The following is an 18,666-nucleotide window of genomic DNA, read 5'->3' on the forward strand; positions in this document are numbered from 1 at the left end:
TTTAATGAACCTGATTCTATGATGTGTGGTGTTTGGTTTATTATTTTAATGACTGTCATGTGGTGCTGCTGCAGGGTTCTCCTGGTGAGCGGGGTCCTGCTGGTCCAGCTGGCCCTACAGGTCTGCCTGGACGTTCTGGTCCTCAAGGACCTCCAGGCCCTGCTGGAGAGAAAGGTGGACCTGTAAGTATATTTCCTTATAGAATTATCTATGACCTGCTAAATGTATTAGTCTCTGTCTGAAGTGATTGTGTGTTGTTGAACTATCACAAAAATAAATAAATAAATCTAGGGAGAGAAAGGACCTCAAGGCCCAGCTGGAAGAGATGGTATTCAGGGACCTGTGGGTCTACCAGGACCTGGAGGACCCCCTGGACCACCTGGAGAGGATGGAGACAAGGCAAGTTTCTTTTCATGGCTTGTTTCCTTGTCTGTGTGAATCAAAGTGGGACATAGTTTAGTTTGTTCCAGTCTCTATCTTTCTGTATTACATTCACTGACAGTAAATGCTGACTTTGAATCTTACACCACATGCTAAAGTTAAAAATCTCAGTCAGAAATCCTCATGTCTGTTTTTTTCCGTGACCTTAAAAGGCTCTAAAGGGAATCTGTTTGACAGAATTTGCATTGATTTACAGATCTTTAAAAGGCTAAGTGGCCTTGTTACTCCTTTGTACAGAGTGAGGAGACAGTTGGGTTTTGTAACGGCGACAGAATGTGTCCAAGTGACACATTCATATTCTGAGCTGAGACTTTCCTTCCTTCTGTAAACATTTAGGGGATCGGCCTTGGAGAAACTCAGAGGATAAGTTCTTATCCTTTGAAGATCGTCTCAGTTCTTAAGTGGCCTTACGATAGTCCCTGCACTGCAGATGGACACACACAGGACTGAGGGTATTTATCGTGCAGATAAAAAGATTTCAGGCGGATATTTATACACAGTTGCTTCCTAATAATAAGCCCCATCTATGGTAAACAGAGGACATTGAGGGACTTTTCTTTGGCAGACATTGTCTGAATAAAACAAAAATTAAAGCCTTCAGTTTTGACAGTTATTAACATTATTCTTCAAAACATGCACCTTGTGCAGAGGCTTTGAAAGCAGCCTCTTCATTTTGCATGTTTTTGGTACAAACAGTTTCAGGCAGGAGTTATTTTTGCTCCCTCTCACTGAGTCATGAGATGTTCCTTTCATAAATAAAACATGTTTGTCAGAAAAGAGAAGGAACTAAAACATCAACCGACTGGTTTAGAAAATGTGTTTTTATTGAAGACATATTTGTTCTTATGTGCATCATCGTCTGTGACTGGAGATGTCTGATCCATGATTTAAGAATATTTATGATCCAGTTGTGTTTCTACTTTTCCATGATCATTTCTCAGTTTTGGTTTTGTTTGTTTGTTTCATACGTTGATGGTGTCATTGTGCAGGGAGAGCTTGGAGAACCAGGACAGAAAGGAAGTAAAGGTGACAAAGGCGAACATGTAAGCATTTATTCATCTTTCACCTCCTGAGATTTTAACATTAATCCAGTTTTTTGATAAATAAACAAACCAAAATAAAAACTTCCTCTCCAGGGTCCACCTGGTCCTACTGGCCCTCAAGGCCCTGTTGGAGCTCCAGGTCCAGCTGTAAGTGTCCCTGTTTGTGTCCACCTCCCTGTTTCCTCACCTCTCCTGACCTTTACAGCACATTGCTTTCTATGCCTTTGTGCAGGGTGCAGATGGAGAGCCAGGTCCCAGAGGTCAGCAGGGTATGTTTGGTCAGAAAGGAGATGAAGGGTCCAGAGGTTTTCCAGGACCTCCAGGTCCAGTTGGGCTGCAGGTGAGATCTGCAGTGAATCAGAGAAGCTGGGACACTATCAAAAGTTAAGACCGGCAGACTTACGTCTACTCTGCTTCCTCTTTAGGGTCTGCCTGGTCCACCCGGGGAGAAAGGTGAAACTGGAGACGTTGGTCAGATGGTAAGATGGTTTGTCCTTTCTCTGACTGTCCAGTTGCTCAAATTATTTGCAAAACTGACCAGGTTTTCATATTCTTTATAGGGCCCACCTGGCCCTCCTGGTCCCAGAGGTCCCTCAGGACCCCCAGGAGCTGATGGCCCTCAGGGACCTCCTGGTGGTATTGGAAACCCTGGAGCTGTGGGGGAAAAGGTGAATCTCTAATCTGTTTCTAATTATTTCTGTTCTGTGTGGTAGTTTCAAAGAAGTCTGTGTTCAATACTACGTCCCACAAAATTATCAATTACAAATGTCCCTGAATGCACCGTCTCAATTAGGAAAATCTGCTGCTCATGTGCCCCTTTTTTATTTCATGTTGATGTTTCTGGTGTTTTGGTGAACATAATTAAAATGAGAGAGAATCACAGGCTTCCAACACAGTCTTGAAACGTATGGGACATAATTTTAATATTTTCCAGTATGGAAAAACTAAATCATAGTGTGCGAACATTTTAGTGTTTCTAGACTCTTTTGCATACTGAATTATCTAAAAAATAAATGTAAAGTTTCTAAAAGTGGCTCAAACAGTATGATTATGTTTTCATTAAATATTAAAACTAAAATTCTCCACAATGTCAAGTTTTGGTTTATACAGCAAAATACCAACATCTAGAAATTGAAGCAGACTGTGCATTTACAGTTTTTCAGTTTGGGGTGATAAGATTCTGATCAAAGGTATGGGTTCTTGGCAAATTAAAAATACTTTTTTTAAAGGTTGTAAAAAAACAAAGCAAGATACATATAAAAGTCCATCTTTTACAACAGAAGGTACTTGTTTTTCCACATTGTAAAGTCAGAGAAAAACCTCTCTCCACCTCCATTTTTACAAAAGCATGCTCATAATGAAAGTAATGTTTAACCATATGTTGGAAGCAAGCCCAAATTTGACCCAAAAAACAAACAAAAAAAACCTGTTAAACATGGTTATTTTTACTCACAGAGTGACAGATGCACACTAAATGTAAAAAAAACATAACTTAAAGTCATTGTGTTGCAGTTTTAAGATGGATAATGCATTATTAAAATCTGTTTACATAAAATCAGATATAGTTTTTTATCTCCTGCTGTTTCACTATAAAGTCTTGCTTTGGCAGTGCACAGTGCAGTGCACAGCTCTTTGGCAGAGCTGTGCACTTTCTCAACACTTCATCTGCAGTGATGGTGTGATTAGTTTTATTAGTTTGAGTCAATCAAATCACCTCTTGCTCTGTTTTAATCTCCCTGAGGATAGCCTGTCCTCAAACACACACTGCTCTTTTGGCTAATCACACTTCAGCTGATATGGCATTTCACTGGCAGGCAGCACAACTTGTTTTTTTTCTGTGAACACATCCAACATGTATCTGTGATGAGCAGCTGTCTGTCATGGGTTTGCTTTATTGTTCTCAGCAGATATTTTCAACACGCCTTTGGCGGAAATGAGCAGATTGTCAGAAGAACCTTCAGATGCAACAGGAAAAAAATAGGTTGCTAAAATATAAAATCCAATCCTTCTCATAAAAAAATAAAATAACAACATCCCAGCTGCTTAGTGGGGATTTCTTTTAACAAGAGGGTTTTTGTAAGACAGCTTTATGCTAATTTGGAGGCTCTGCTGAGAATGCCAAGCTGTTCATGGTTGAGGTAGCGTGGATGTGCCGATCCAACACATCACAGCACAATTTGTCTCTGCTTGTGCAGAAGCAGCCGGTTGATTTGCTCTCCATCTTCCAAACATGCCATGGGAGAACGTTTCCCTTCAGAACAGGTGTGTCAGTCTGCAGCGTTTGTAACAGTGAATAATGATAGGGCCTGGAGTCAAAGGGCCAACTGTTCAATATGACACCAGGAAGAGCACAAGATATATGGGCAAGATCTGGCGAGAACAATGAGGTCAGCAAACTTTGTGCTCCTGATGCACAACCTGCCCCGCTCTGATGGATGGACGTCTCTTGTGTCATCTCTTTTCTGGTGACAAGAGCACCAGGACAGTCAGGGCTGATGTAGAACACCACTGAATCAGTAAGTCCCCTGACTGATAATGTACGTGTCTCGCTCTCCGTCCCCTCTTCACCCCCTCCCCCAACATCCTCTCAGGGAGACGCTGGTGAAACAGGAGAACCAGGTCTTCAGGGAGAAGTTGGCCCACCAGTAAGTCTCTGATTCCACTGTTTGTGAAATAATTTATAACAAAAATATAGATTCAGCTGCAGAAAATCCATCTGGTCAAAATCGTAACTAGTTTTACTTTATTATTTTAGGGTCCAAGAGGAGAGCGAGGAGAAAAGGGAGAGGGTGGTCCTGCTGGTGCTGCTGGACCTCCTGGTCCTAAAGGTCCCCCTGGAGATGATGGCCCCAAAGGCAGCCCTGTACGATCTATCTGATAAAAAAAACTTTATTTTTTCAATTATTGCACAGAAGATGGTAATAATATAATCAAATGTACTCAGTGCCTAAAAAAAACTGCTGCTGCTTTTTTGTTTTTAGGGTCCAAGTGGCTTCCCTGGAGACCCAGGCCCACCTGGAGAGCCTGGTCCAGCTGTGAGTTTTTGTTAATTGAATTGTAAATAAATAAATTAATTTAAAAAATCTTTTTTTTTTTTTTTTGTAAATGTTAAGTTAAAGTTTCTTGACTGAAGTTCTGTTTGATTCTAATGCAGGGTTTAGATGGTCCACCTGGTGACAAGGGAGATGATGGAGAGGCCGGTCAGCCAGTGAGTGGTTCTGCTACACTTTTGCAGTGCTCAGTGGCTTTTGAAAATCAGAAACTAGAAAGTGATACGTTTTTATTTCAATCCAGGGTTCACCTGGACCCACTGGAGAGTCTGGTCCCTCTGGACCACCAGGAAAGAGAGTAAGTACTATCTGGTTCTTTTTCTGTATTAACTCAACATGAAGGTTTTACTTTGACAACGTTCTGTCTTATATTTGGTAATAATCTTTGTAAAATCTTTTTTAAACAGGGACCACCTGGAGCACCAGGACCTGAGGGAAGGCAGGGAGAGAAAGGAGCCAAGGTACCCAAAATAAAATCCTATTTTTAATTCTTCTTGCCTATTCCATATAGCAACAATAATAAAAAAAAAAAATGTGTAAACTGGTGAGAATAACAACTTTGTGTCTGTCCTGTTTCTGTTTAAAAGGGAGAGTCTGGTCTAGAAGGTCCACAAGGAAAGACAGGTCCTGTTGGCCCTCAAGGATCACCTGGAAAACCTGGTTCTGAAGGGCTCAGGGGTATCCCTGGTGCAGTTGTAAGTAATTTAACATGGAGACAAACAGTTTCCAGGAGAAAAAAATAAATCCATCCTGTTATATGGTTGAGCCTATCTACGTACATTAATACATCTGCACTTTTTTGAAGGGTGAACAAGGCCTGCCTGGGTCTCCAGGCCCAGACGGACCTCCTGGACCCATGGTGAGTAGAAGTGACTCCTTTGGTATGACGGTGCCGTATGATTTGACTGACGTGTTGTGTCAATGCCGTAGGGCCCTCCTGGTTTACCGGGCCTAAAAGGAGACAGTGGTGTTAAAGGAGAAAAGGTGAACAACTCCAACATGAACCAGAACTAGTTAACTGTTTTCATGATGGTTCTGATTGGTTAAACCCCAATTAAAGGATGGTGTTGCATATTATTGTGTATTTACTATTATGTGCTATTTTATCTCCAGGGTCATCCAGGTCTTATTGGTCTTATTGGACCCCCAGGTGAACAGGGAGAAAAGGGTGACAGAGGTCTTCCAGGACCCCCAGGAACCTCAGGTCCAAAAGGAGACAATGTGAGTTAAACAGAGATTGTTGCTAATAGTTTGTCTTTGAGCTAAATGAGTGAGAAGCTCATGATTGTTTTTGTGATATGTCAGGAGGAAAGCGTCTGTTCATTTATGGGTTTCTCTTTAGGGTATTGCAGGACCTACTGGTCCACTTGGTCCCATCGGTCCTCCTGGTTTACCTGTAAGTCTGTACTCAGTGTGTTGTACAACAGATGGTATTTATTGTTAGAACTGGTACTGATTCCTGGATCATCTTTGTGTTTATAGGGTCCCCCAGGTCCCAAAGGGGCTAAAGGGTCATCTGTAAGTTTTTTGCTGCATTACTGTATGTTAGAAGGATAAGAGGATCATTACGATGACACTCATAAACATTATTTGTTTCTCAGGGTCAAACTGGTCCAAAAGGAGAGAGTGGTTCACCGGGACCCCCTGGTCCTCCTGTGAGTACAAGTCAGGTTTTATTTACATGATCAGCAGTTTGTGTTTTCATGTCATGCATTCCACTTGGCATCACCTGCCTTTATTGGAGGCAGGCAATTGTGTAATTGTTTATGTGTACGCTTGTTTGTTAGCAAAATATCTCAAGACTAATTGTCTGTAGAAAACATAAAAATGGTGATATCTCAGTAAAGTTTATAGATATGGAGCTAAGAGTTTCATAGTCATTCAAGGGATATTAAGCCATTTAAGCTATGTAGAAATGTTTCATCATTCCCAACCTTATCTTGGCTGGTGCTGGTTTTCTCCCATCTCGCCATAACAGGGCCCTCCTGGTGATGTCATCCACCCGCTCCCCATCCAGGCTTCTATTAAGGGCAGAACCCGGAGGAACATTGATGCCAGCCAGCTGATGGATGATGCTGCTGCGGATACTAACTACAAGGACTACGATGATGGCATGGAAGAGATCTTTGGTTCTCTCAACTCCCTGAAGTTAGAGATCGAGCAGATGAAGCATCCACTGGGCACACAAAGCAACCCTGCTCGCACCTGCAAGGACCTACAGCTCTGCCACCCTGAATTCCCTGATGGTTTGCATCACATTTTGTTTGCTAAAAAATCTTCTGAACAGTTTACTTTATTTCCTGCTCTCATGTCATTTATCATACAAAACTGGAAAAACGTTATAAAAAATGACAACAAAGCTTGACTTAAGTCCCACAACCCACAGGTTTTCTTGATCTGCTCATATGACTACACTCTGAGATTCATATAAATATGTGGAAAAACAAAGTTTGTCATATGCAAAGTCAGGGCAAGAATATGCGACAAACATTGCTTGATGGAAACACAGAAATAAGAAAAACAAGTTTTAAGTTTATGTTAAAGGGACCAAGTATGCAGTGAAACACAGGAAACCAGTTTGTAATATTGTATTCTTGTAAAATATCTCAGGGTTCATTTGGTTGAATTTGACTGGTGCTCGTTGGGTTCAGCTCTGTTTACAGAATCAGCATCAGCCAAAACTTACCCTGATCGAATCATAATTCATACAAACATCAGGGAATGGAAGGAAAAGAGTCCAAATCTGCATTTAATCTGCACATTTTCTGAAATTACACCCAAAGTTTTCAGCCAGTCTGAAACAGTTTTTGTTCAGTTGACCAGAGTTTGCTTCTGGTTTGTTTTAAATTCAGCCTAATGTTTTCCTCTTAATGTTTTATGCACCAAAGATTTAATTATTTTCGGAGTTATGCAGCAGATCAATTCAAAATTAAAATAACTTTTATTGAAGCTTCCTAGTCAACCAATAATCACCCTAAAATGCTGCATCATGATTTGTTCTGGAGTTTGTCATTTTTTAATTATGTTAGGAATTAATTTCATGCGGAGTAGTTAAGTTAAGAGCTTAATCAATCAACCTTTATTTATACAGGTACTTAAACATTTATTCATCCATCTCTGACATCACAGATGAGATCTAACACATGGTGAGCCCACCATACTGATGTTACTGAACTCAAATGATCTACTCTATTATTCTGTTAGTGAAGCTGTGCACACAAAGGACACTGAGATAATGAATTTTTATTTCTTTTATGACACCTGAGGACTCTGAAAATCATCAGTAGTCTTTAGCAAAGTTGGATCTTTGGGGAATCATAGACTGAATTGATGGTAGTCTTTTAGTGACTTAGTTCAGATAAAGTGGAGTATTGAGTAAAACAAAGTACACATTATAGTTGTAGAGAGCTGTTTTAAATTAACAGTTATGATAAATCGAGATTAATTCATGAAAAATAGGTTCACATGAACAGTGATAAAATTGCTGCGTTTTTAAACGTGTTTTAAAGAAGGCAGCAGTTGACTTTTGTCCAGCTCAGATTAGCCAGTAGTCCACCAGTTCAGTCAGAATTAAACTTTTTTTCTTCAAACAGGTTGTTCAAAAGTTTATCTACATTTGTACAAAAGATAAGAAATTAACTCTACTTCAGAAGATCTGAACTATCCCTTTAACCAGGGCAAGGGAAACAAAACAATAAGTTTGATTTTTATCTGTTTTTTTTTTTTGTCACAATACAAACAACAAACTCAGTCATATTGAATGAAAAAAAAAACTAGAAAAAGGCAAATTTTGTTAAACTACATTGATGAATGGTTGATGACGTTTGATAAAGCTGAAACTGACTTGCTAAAATAAATCAGATGAGTTAAAATGAACAGAACACAAGCTAAAAGCTAAAAGTATTCAAACAGTAAAGCAAGTTTTGTTTCATTCAGCTACTGGTAAAAGCAGCAGAAAGGTAGCTACAAGGTAAAAATGAGCTAAACAGAAACTATAAGCTGCAGGACACTACCTGAAAGCTAAAGAAGTAGAAAAGATGCAAAAATTAGCTAAATGGATGCAAAAACTTGTACAAAGTAAAACTGATGCTAAAAAATAAATATTAGGCAAAATGAGCTAAACTCTTGCCAAATCTAAAAAAAAATAGCAAAATATTAGCTAAAAACTAAAATGTGAAAAATTGTTACTAGAGGTAAAAGCAGTAAAACAGTAACAGAAGTGTAGCTCAAAGTGAAAATGTGTACTAAAAAAATAGAATTAAAGTGGTGCTAAAGTGAACATTTTTAAAACTGTAGCCAAAAGCTTAATTAATCAGAATCAGAATAAACTTTGTTGGCATTGCACCAAGATACAACGCGAATATGTACGTACAGTCGTCCGAAGATGGGCGGAGTGCACGAAGCTGCGGCTATAAATAATTAGCGCGGCCTTCTTATTCTTGTTCAGAATAATATTTTGCTTAGATAAGAAAAGTCAGAGTCAGAGTTTCTTTATTGTCATTCGCACCTCATGTGGTACATGTGGAGCGAAATTATGTACACAGCTTCTACCCTGAGGCTGTTAGACTCATGAATCTCTAACCAGAATAATCACTGTGAAAAACCACATCATGTTGCTGTTGATCTGTTTCATGTTGCTGCTGATCTGTTTCATGTTGCTGCTGATCTGTTTAAATGTTGATGTGTTCATGCGTGCACATCTGCTCACAGACTCATGTTCATGTTTGTGCTGATGTTCAATGTTTTTATGTTATGAGTGCTTAGTGTATATTTAGTTGATGTTTTTCTTAGTTCATATCTTAGATGTTATTACTGTTTTTCTTATACATTTTATTGTTGGATGTAACTGGGACCTTGTGTACATAATTTCGCTCCACCACATGTACCACATGAGGTGCGAATGACAATAAAGAAACTCTGACTCTGACTCTCTGACTCTGAGAAGTTCAGTGATCTGGGAGAGCCTTGGAGTAGAGACGCTGCTCCTCCACATCGAGAGGAGCCAGTTGCGGTGTTTCAGACATCTGGAAAGGATACCTCTTGGATACGGCATGTCCGACTGAGAAGACCACGGGGAAGACTCAGAACACCCTGGACAGACTGTCCTCCCAGAAAAGCTGAAAAAGGGGGCTGTGGAAGAGATGTCTGGACCTCCCTGCTCAAGCTGCTGCCCCCAAGACTAGCCTCTGGAACAAGCAGAAGACAATGGAAGATAATCGATGAATAATTGTTATTATAGAAAGTATGACTGGCTCAAATTGCAATATCTACTCTTAGAATTTAATAAAAAAGGAAAGAAAACATGAGGAGAGACCATATAAAAAAAAGATCTCTCACACCGTGTCCTAGACAGGGCACAATTTGAGGCATCAAAAAAACCTACCACAGCAAAGCAACATAAACAGACGTTATACATTTACATATAGGCGGTGAAAACATTGAATTTTTAAGGGAAAGTCGTAGCATAGTCCAGAGCCCCCCCCCCAGCCCCCCTCCAGGTATTAACATAGCAAAACAGTAGCTAAAAACTAAAATGTGCAAAACTGAAATTAAACCATAGGCTAAAGCTTTTTTTTTTTTTTAATTTAGCCAAAAATGAAACTTTTCTAAACAATTGTGAAATTATTAGAGGACCGGAACCATTAAATGCTAAAAGTGGCAGAACATACAGTGTAGTTAAACACTAAATATAACTTTAAAAAACCATAACACCCAATTCCCAGTCCAGCTTTAATTAGATCATTGCCCAAAGTGTTATAAACTCCATTCTGAAATAAGTTTTTGACCTTTAACTAAAGACTCCCTGTGCTAACATGGAGACGTGATGTCAGACATTGTGTTACCCTGAGTGAACACTGCTCTGTGTAACGGTTCCTTCTTCCTGTTTTCTGCCTCACTTCATCTCTGCAGGTGAATACTGGATTGATCCAAACCAGGGTTGCTCGCGGGACTCCTTCAAGGTTTACTGCAACTTCACAGCAGGTGGAGAGAGCTGCATCTACCCAGACAAGAAGTCTGAAGGGGTACGTCTGGCTGCATGCCACATGAGCACTAAAATGTGCACACAAAAAGAGAGGTCAGGCTGAGAATATAGTAAAAAAAAAAAAAAATGTCCATCTCCCAGTTTGCCTCGTGCACTGGATAAACTGCTGTGCATGCTGTATAGATAAACTGAACTCTGAAGTTCTGAAACATGTAGCAGAATGATTAGCCTGTGTGTGATCTGTGATGGTAACAAGAAGATTTGTGAGATGATCAGAGATTCTGCACAGTTCCAGAGACTCATCCACACATTTCAGTTTCAGAACCTTTTGTGTGTGAAACATAAAGAACTGGATGGACTGTAAAAGCCTTCAGAGGATGGGGAACACACTTAGAGGACCTTTGCTTCATTATGTATGAGATTGTAGACGCAGTGGAGTGGTGAAATGGCGTCTGCGACAACTCTGAGGTTGTGTAAAAGCACAGCGCTGCAGCGGTTTTAATGAAGCCACTCATCAAGCCTCAGAGGAGTCGGAATTTGTTGAAGCTCAGGATAATGAAACAGACTTTTTATAGCTCTCTGGTGGCGATGCTCTCGTTTAGCTGGAGCTGCTGTCAGTCTGGGCACTGAGACTCAAAAACTCACCACACGTGTTGGAAGTGGTCAGCAGAACCAGGGCAGGTTTTCTCCTCCGCCCCGTCGCCTCTGGTGGAAACAAGCAATGGTCACCTTCATGTCTTCAGGGGTTTAATGGGTGCCATCTTGTAGCGATGACTGATCTCTGGCCCATCTGTCATTAACGCATTAAGCTGCTGATGACAGCTTTGTATCAAACGCTGCTCATTAGTTATAGAAACATTTATCACTGTCATGGCTCAGGGCTGTTGGCCGAGTCACAGCTTTTAATAAATCAGCTGAGTCCGAGCATCCGGGCTGCGCACTGAACCACTGAGCGTCAGGGACAGGGGCTGTTGCAGAGGAGTGCTGCAATTATTTAATCTTTAATCACTGTGTACTCATGAATCTTTTAGCACCAATTAGCTGCCAGCAACAATTTGTATTCTGCTAAGTGGTGTTTGTTGTTGTTGTTGTCAACTATCAGCATGCAGCAGTTGAAGGTAATGAAACAATATCAGGCCATGAAATTGTTAAGGGTGGTCCTCAAAAGGTGTGTCATCTCCCCATTACTTTTTACAATCATGTAGTAAAACTGTCTCAAATTATACAGTGAAATGTTCTGATGAAAGCAGTTTAAGAAAGAACTGAAGCCTCAGACTGAAAATGTTCTTATTAAGAAGGCATCTGTAAAATAATTGTTTTTATTTAATCACATGGTTTCACAGAGTGGCAGAGGTTGTTTGCATCCAGGTGTTTTACAGCAGTTAACTGGAGCGTCTTGCAAAAACATTCAAAGAATAACAGCAAACATTATCACTATTGTTGTTATTAAACCTGACTTTATTGTGTTGATGGCAGAAAACATTTAGGATGTCAGAACAATTAAATAACTTTTGTATCTGCAGTTGTTGTCAGAAGTTTGATCTACTCGTTGACATGGATGGTCCACAGGCTTTCTGTCAACAAGCCTCTGGTAGAGTTTTGTCTGACAATTGAGCGAAGAATTGGTGCACTTCATTCATACTGGTTGTTTTCCTGTCATGCAATCAACTTTTAATAATTTTGCAAAGTCCATAAATTGTCTGAGGTTGAGATTTTGGGAAGGTGCCATCTTGAAGGTGCTGCTTTTGGAGCAGGAGCTTATTTTTTGATGAGCACCCTCTTAGTCCATGGCAATGGTAAAAATGGTTCCATTGTGGACAGAAACACTAGGGTCCCAGATTTCTTCCATGTCATGGTTAGCTTGAGCCTTTATGGTTCCTGGGTTGTTCCTGAACGTCCTAACAAGTTTCCTTCCTCTGATACCGACTATTGGTCAATCCATTCAGTGCTGTCAAAAATTATTTCAATGCTTGCAGAGAGAAACTCCTAGTTGTAGACAATCAAAATGACTGAGTGGTTATTTGGCATTTGGTTTGTCAAATTATGATCTTAAAACATTCAGCATCACTGAAAACATTTAGGTGAGTGTATGTATAGTTTTGATGCCGTGTGGATCAGAGAAACTCCAGAATCAATTTAAACTTGTTTTTAGTAATTAATGAAGTTGTGTATTACACCATTATTTCACCCTCAACAAAGAACTGTTCAAATCAATAATTAAAAAACACAAATTAATCTGACATTCAGCCCAGTTTTGAGCAGACGGAGACCTCTGACTGCAGCTGTGTCTGTAATTTGTGTTCAGCTGTTTCCTTTTAGAGAATTTCAGTATTTGCCGTTGTTGATGCTGCCATGCGTGCGTGCTGTCTGGTGCAGCCCAAGACAAGCCTCCCCATGTTTTTTATTTTTTATTTTTGCTGGTCCAGTAGTTCAGCTTGATCTCTTTGAATACTGTTTCAGACCTGAAGAATTCCTCAGAGGACAACAAAAGAAGAACAGCTGAGGGTGGGGTGTGGGTTGTCTGTCAAACCTGTTTCCTTTCTTTAATGCTACATTTTCCCTCTTCCTCTGCCTTTTTGTTGGTCCATGCCCCCAGGCTAGGCTCACATCCTGGGTTAAGGAGAATCCGGGTACCTGGTTCAGTGAATTCAAACGTGGTAAACTGGTAAGCCAGACTCCAGACTTCCCATTGTCTCTTCCCTGAATGCCTCTCATATTTTACAGAGCAAAATGGCAAAATGGCCCAAAGACACCCCAGGATCTTGGTATAGTCACTACAAGAGAGGTTCCCTGGTAAGTGGCCCTGCCTGTGCTTCCAGAGTCCCGGCTGGGGTCAGGACTTTGGATGCCCAAGGCTCTGCATGGTTCTGTTTTTGCACTGTGAAGCCTGGCACTTTGCTTGCTGGTTATGATTTTTTTTTAAATTTAAAGTGCATGATCCACCACAGGCTGCTCTCACCTTCAATCCAGCAGAAGATGATCTTATAAGGAAATGGAGGAGACATTTGTGGACCAAACAGGCAGAAAATGACTGCACAGATATCTTGTAGAGCTGAATGAATTCCTTGTTCTGTTGTCCACCTTGCCTCTGATCCATCAGTAGAACATCTCCTAAGTGACCGGGTGCCTCGGCATGACTATGACAAAGAGTTCATCCCGTTAAACTATGTTCCTACACATTCCTGTCATTCCTGGTTTCAAAAAGTTCTTGCATTAGCACCAAAGCATCTGTGTGTGTCATACAGAGGGCTACAGAGCCCCTCCCTCATTGTCTCGGCATAGCTCTGAGTCAAACAGGTCAGGCACTCGGTCACCCCCATGGGCTTCTAGGTTCTCTGCTGACATGTGATGATAAGAGGTATGTTTCCCTGAAGATCTGCAGAGTTGGGGGATTGGGCAAAGAAAAGCGAAGACAAACCACAATTCTGACATTAGCTCTGGAACAAAGTTTTTGAATTACAGACAAAATGGCCTGCATGATACCAAATCATAATTACTGGTAGCAGTCCTTGGAGGAATGTATGTCACACAGCACACACCAGAGCTTTAAACCAACATCATCTTATGCTGACAAATGATAGAGCTGTACATTAAAAATAACATTATGCACAATCTCATGAGATATTGTCAGATGCTATGCTCAGAGTATGTGTTGTGAATAACTCAGCTACAAATACAACACATTTTAGCTCAACATTTACAAAACTGACTCTCCAAATGTTGGGTCAATATACCGGTATGTATAATTGACTGAGGTATAGCCATTCTTGTGTGTTTTAAGGTTAATTACCTGTGTCAGCCATCTTGCATTGGGTTAGCACCAATGATTATTCAGATATAAATATCCATACAAAGAATAATTTCAACAAGTTTCATCAAAATTTGTCCAGGGATTTATGATATACTTTAGTTACAAACAGACAAACAATCACACATGAGCAAAATCATTATTGCTCATCACTGAAAGGCAAAAGTCAGGTGACTATGAGAGTTAGCTCTCTGTTAATGTCAGGACTGTGAGTTTTGTCTCTGCATGTGTGTGTGTGTGTGTGTGTGTGTGTGTGTGTGTGTGTGTGTGTGTGTGTGTGTGCAAGCACTGGTTCATGCAGAAGAACGAGTGGAAGAAGGAAAAGAAAGCTCCCAACAGATGGTTTGCTGCTTTGTTTGCACGGCTCACATTCTGCATGCGCTCTTTACTCAGCAAGTCCCGTTTGTCTAAAAGGATACGCGATCATGTGGATCTAATGGATTCCTAATGGTTGGTATGCAGATTGTCATTTACGGACATTAAAATCAATCTGGGACTGTCTCCAAATCAGTTTTATCAGACAGGATTACAGGGCACTAATCAGATTAAAGGGATACAGCTCAATTTTCTCTTAAAAAATCGTGAGAAGGATTCTACATTAATTAGAAGGCAATTAACATATTACAGCCTCATGTTCTCTTTTAGGAATTATATTGTACTTTGTATTAGGATTTTACAGTTTTTGCTTTTTTTGTATATATAGTATACATTTACAAATACTTAACTAACCTTTGAAGTAGCTGTTTGGCTATTGCTTTTTATTCTTAAAGGCACCAAAGGAAATTTTAAACTTCATTAATTGTTTTATGTGGCCAGAGATTTATTCTACTTCAGGCCTCCTCTTCGACATGTTTATACACATGAACTACATGTACATAATGAGTATAAGAACATTAAACTGTCTCCAGTTTCAAAAGAGACCATCACCTAGAACCGGAGCTGATGTAGTGTTGGCTATTTAATATGGCATATATCCAGCTACATTAATTAGTTGCTCGGATTTTTATAGCAAAAATATGTTCATGCAGTTCATGCAGGCTATTTAATATATACAGTATATATATATACATATATATATATGTATATATATATATACATATATATATATATATATATATATATATATGTATATATATATATATGTATATATATATATATATATGTGTGTGTGTATATATATATATATATATATATATTAATGTAATAGTTTAACATGTGTGAGTACAGCAAACATGCAATGAGTCACAGCCTAAATCCTATTTTCACTGTTTCTGTAGTAAATATTTAAAATGAAAACCAGGCCTTTATTATTGTCAGCTGTTATAAAGATCACCATTGTCAGTGAGTATAAACCAGGTGAGCAGGGCAGTCATAAGTCTTTATATATCAGTAAGCTGTACAGTTTTGATAATGACTGTTTCACAACAATATGAAAAACAAACTAATAGAACGTTCTAATTAGGGTTTAATGTGGTCCACATGCAGACCATGAATGGGTCTCTAAATTATTTGATGTACCAAAAGCCGCTCATCATAAATAGATTGTTATTGTTATCAGGTAGTTGCTGAAGTGTCAGACAGTGAGTGGAGGTCAGCAGTCACTGAGGTTGGATCATAGACTCATCAGACAGTTTTACCAACACTTGATGGATTCTGATGAAGGTTATATTGTAGGTTTGCATGAGGCCAGTTCTGATCTGCTGGATCTGGATGTCTAGTTCCAACAGCTGTGGGCCAACATGTTGCAGGAGAGGAAACAACAGCACACCCAACTGACCTGAGACCAGCTGTGTGCCCATACTTTCAACTCTGTTAGTTATCTGATCTAAAACGCTATAATACAGTCACATGACTATTCAACACGTGCAGATTTGTTTCATTTCCACCACTATGGGATTTTTTTTTTTTTTTTTGTCAATGCTTTATGCACAGTACAACAATCTTCCCATGGTGTGAACCATCTTGAGGGAGCAGAACCTTCACTGTGTGTGTGGGTGCCTTCAAGTCCTCGCTGGTTTCAACATCAGACCATTGTGACAACTAAACCATACATGCTGGACCTCGAGCTGACCACCTAGACTCACGCAGACATACAAAGTGGATGAAAATTATATCACTTTGTCACTAAAAATATATATTTTTTTGCTTGTCAAAAAGGTTAGTAAATTTAACTTTGACTTATGTACAATAGCAATAAAATGGTGAATCATCCAAGGGGGTAAATACTTATTAAAGGCCCTGTGCATCAGAACACATCACTGGTTTGCATGTGGACCAGATTACATCCAAATCAGACTGTTTCTTCTGGGTGCTTGACTATTTTTAATGAGTGCATTTAGAGGACCTTTGATGGTTACGTTCAGGTGTTTTAAGTCATGTGAACATTAAAGATAGACTTTATGATAAAAAAACTGCAACAGGACTGTGCAAACCAGACTACAGACAAATATTCGTGATGGTTTGGGTCTTTTTATGGGATGGACCCAATGCTGCTACACTAGTCTGATATAACTTATTGTTCACTCAGTATTGCTGTCTAATATTATTGGCAAATAAATTTCTAATATTTGAGTATCTCTGTAGAGGATGGTGGTACAATTAGGGACACTTCTAACAGAGACTGCTGCCAATATTAAAAATGTCCCAGAAATCTATAAAATGATAAAAATATAACTTTGTGAAAATTAATCAAATCAGCTCCTAGGTGATAAAACAGTGCAGAGTACAGACCTGACAATATGTCACTAAAACCTTGGTGTTTGCAGGACATGCCTCCTGCTCCATTCATTAGTTACAGGTTTCTCCCCACCTTGTGCTAAAGTTTTCATGTTTGACTTCATCTGCGTGTGTTTGTCCTGTAGCTTTCCTATGGAGATGCAGAAGGAAACCCCATTGGCGTGGTTCAAATGACTTTCCTGAGGTTGCTGAGTGCAGCAGCCCGCCAGAACATGACATACAACTGTTACCAGTCAGTGGCGTGGCACGACCAGGAGCAGGACAGCTATGACAAGGCCATCCGCTTCCTGGGCTCCAATGATGAGGAGATGTCTTATGATAACAACCCCTACATCCGTGCGTTGGTCGATGGCTGCGCGGTAAGTTCACATCAACTCCGAGTTCAACACTAATTGTGTGGTTAAGTCAGTGTTCATATTCATGTTTTCCTGTTTATTATTTATATTAATGCTTTATTGTTTCTTTCTGCAACTTTAAGCTTTTAGCCTTTAGCCTTTTAGCCTTGTGCCACTTTTAGCCACCCACCTTTTTTAGCTATCATATTGTCACTTTAATCTACCAATTTGCTACTTTTAGGTTCACCTACCATTTTACTACAATAACTTCTTACTGATCAGCTACTTTTATCTTTTAGCTACCATTCTTCTTCTATCACCTTTTGTTACTATTTAGTTGAGCTCAATTAAGGTATTAAATTTTGATACAGTTTTAATATTTTTAGCTTTTGATAGCAGTTTCACAAATTTTAACAGTTAGCTTTTCTGATTTCAGATTTTAGCTACTGTTTTGCTTCTTTTAGCTACTGTTTTTTTATATAAATTTCAGCAGCCATTCAGCACTTATCATTCATACCCTCTTGAGTTTTTGTTGTCTCTGAAGTGACAGTCTGTTGTTTTGTAACTCCCTCTCCTACTGTGTCTCCACCCCCCACCCCACAACAGCTGAAAAAAGGCTATGAAAAGACAGTACTTGAGATCAACACGCCGAAGGTGGAGCAGGTGCCATTTGTGGACATCATGTTCAACGATTTTGGCAGTTCCACGCAGAAGTTTGGATTCGAAGTGGGACCTGTCTGTTTCATAGGCTAAGGCTGAGCAAACGGAGAAAAAAAAGCCTAATTTTGTTTTCTCAGAAAGAAAGAACGAATGAAAGAAAAAACTTTTGACAAAGAATGGGACGACCCTATTTGTAAAAACTGTTTCCATAAAGCAACACATATGCAAAACAAAATTCTGTCAAGAATATGGCAAAATTCGAAAGGAATAGAGCGGATATAACCTTGAAACCTCAGTGTGCCTTCTCCATCATATGCAAGTTTTGAAACTGGATTTCAGATCCTCCCCACCCCCATGCATCAACACTTGATTTCATCCCAAACCATGAAAGCGACTCTAAGAGCTGCAGCCGTTGCAGATGGTCGCAGTATTTGCCATGGACTCCTTCTGATTTGGCTCGTTTCTTTTCTTTAGTTCTGATCTCATGTTTTATGTTGCCACCTGTCCGTCTTTGGTTTGTTTGCTCGCTCACCCCCAGGAGATTTGTTTGTGCAGAACTGTCTCACCATTCTCTTGGAATGGCTCCTATGCATAAGTATATATATATATA

The 18,666-nt window shown here is 39.7% G+C and overlaps 1 protein-coding gene across 1 annotated transcript in view; it reads left to right on the forward strand.

The window, feature by feature from the left end:
- The window catches only part of col5a1 (procollagen, type V, alpha 1), a gene marked incomplete in the record, with an annotated part of 121,385 nt that extends 102,796 nt beyond the window's left edge, over positions 1 to 18,589 (forward strand). Inside the window, 25 exon segments of the mRNA XM_037692269.1 lie at positions 75 to 182; positions 292 to 399; positions 1,431 to 1,484; positions 1,578 to 1,631; positions 1,717 to 1,824; positions 1,910 to 1,963; positions 2,045 to 2,152; positions 4,076 to 4,129; positions 4,240 to 4,347; positions 4,466 to 4,519; positions 4,639 to 4,692; positions 4,779 to 4,832; positions 4,942 to 4,995; positions 5,122 to 5,229; positions 5,340 to 5,393; positions 5,465 to 5,518; positions 5,648 to 5,755; positions 5,877 to 5,930; positions 6,017 to 6,052; positions 6,136 to 6,189; positions 6,513 to 6,780; positions 10,445 to 10,557; positions 13,242 to 13,310; positions 17,187 to 17,420; positions 18,003 to 18,589. Coding sequence (XP_037548197.1) covers positions 75 to 182; positions 292 to 399; positions 1,431 to 1,484; positions 1,578 to 1,631; positions 1,717 to 1,824; positions 1,910 to 1,963; positions 2,045 to 2,152; positions 4,076 to 4,129; positions 4,240 to 4,347; positions 4,466 to 4,519; positions 4,639 to 4,692; positions 4,779 to 4,832; positions 4,942 to 4,995; positions 5,122 to 5,229; positions 5,340 to 5,393; positions 5,465 to 5,518; positions 5,648 to 5,755; positions 5,877 to 5,930; positions 6,017 to 6,052; positions 6,136 to 6,189; positions 6,513 to 6,780; positions 10,445 to 10,557; positions 13,242 to 13,310; positions 17,187 to 17,420; positions 18,003 to 18,149 — 2,271 coding nt within the window.
- Positions 18,590 to 18,666: the final 77 nt, after the last annotated feature.

Source organism: Nematolebias whitei, chromosome 18 (genome assembly GCF_014905685.2).
Source record: "Nematolebias whitei isolate Nwh7 chromosome 18, NemWhi1, whole genome shotgun sequence".
In the NCBI taxonomy this organism is placed as follows: domain Eukaryota; kingdom Metazoa; phylum Chordata; class Actinopteri; order Cyprinodontiformes; family Rivulidae; genus Nematolebias; species Nematolebias whitei.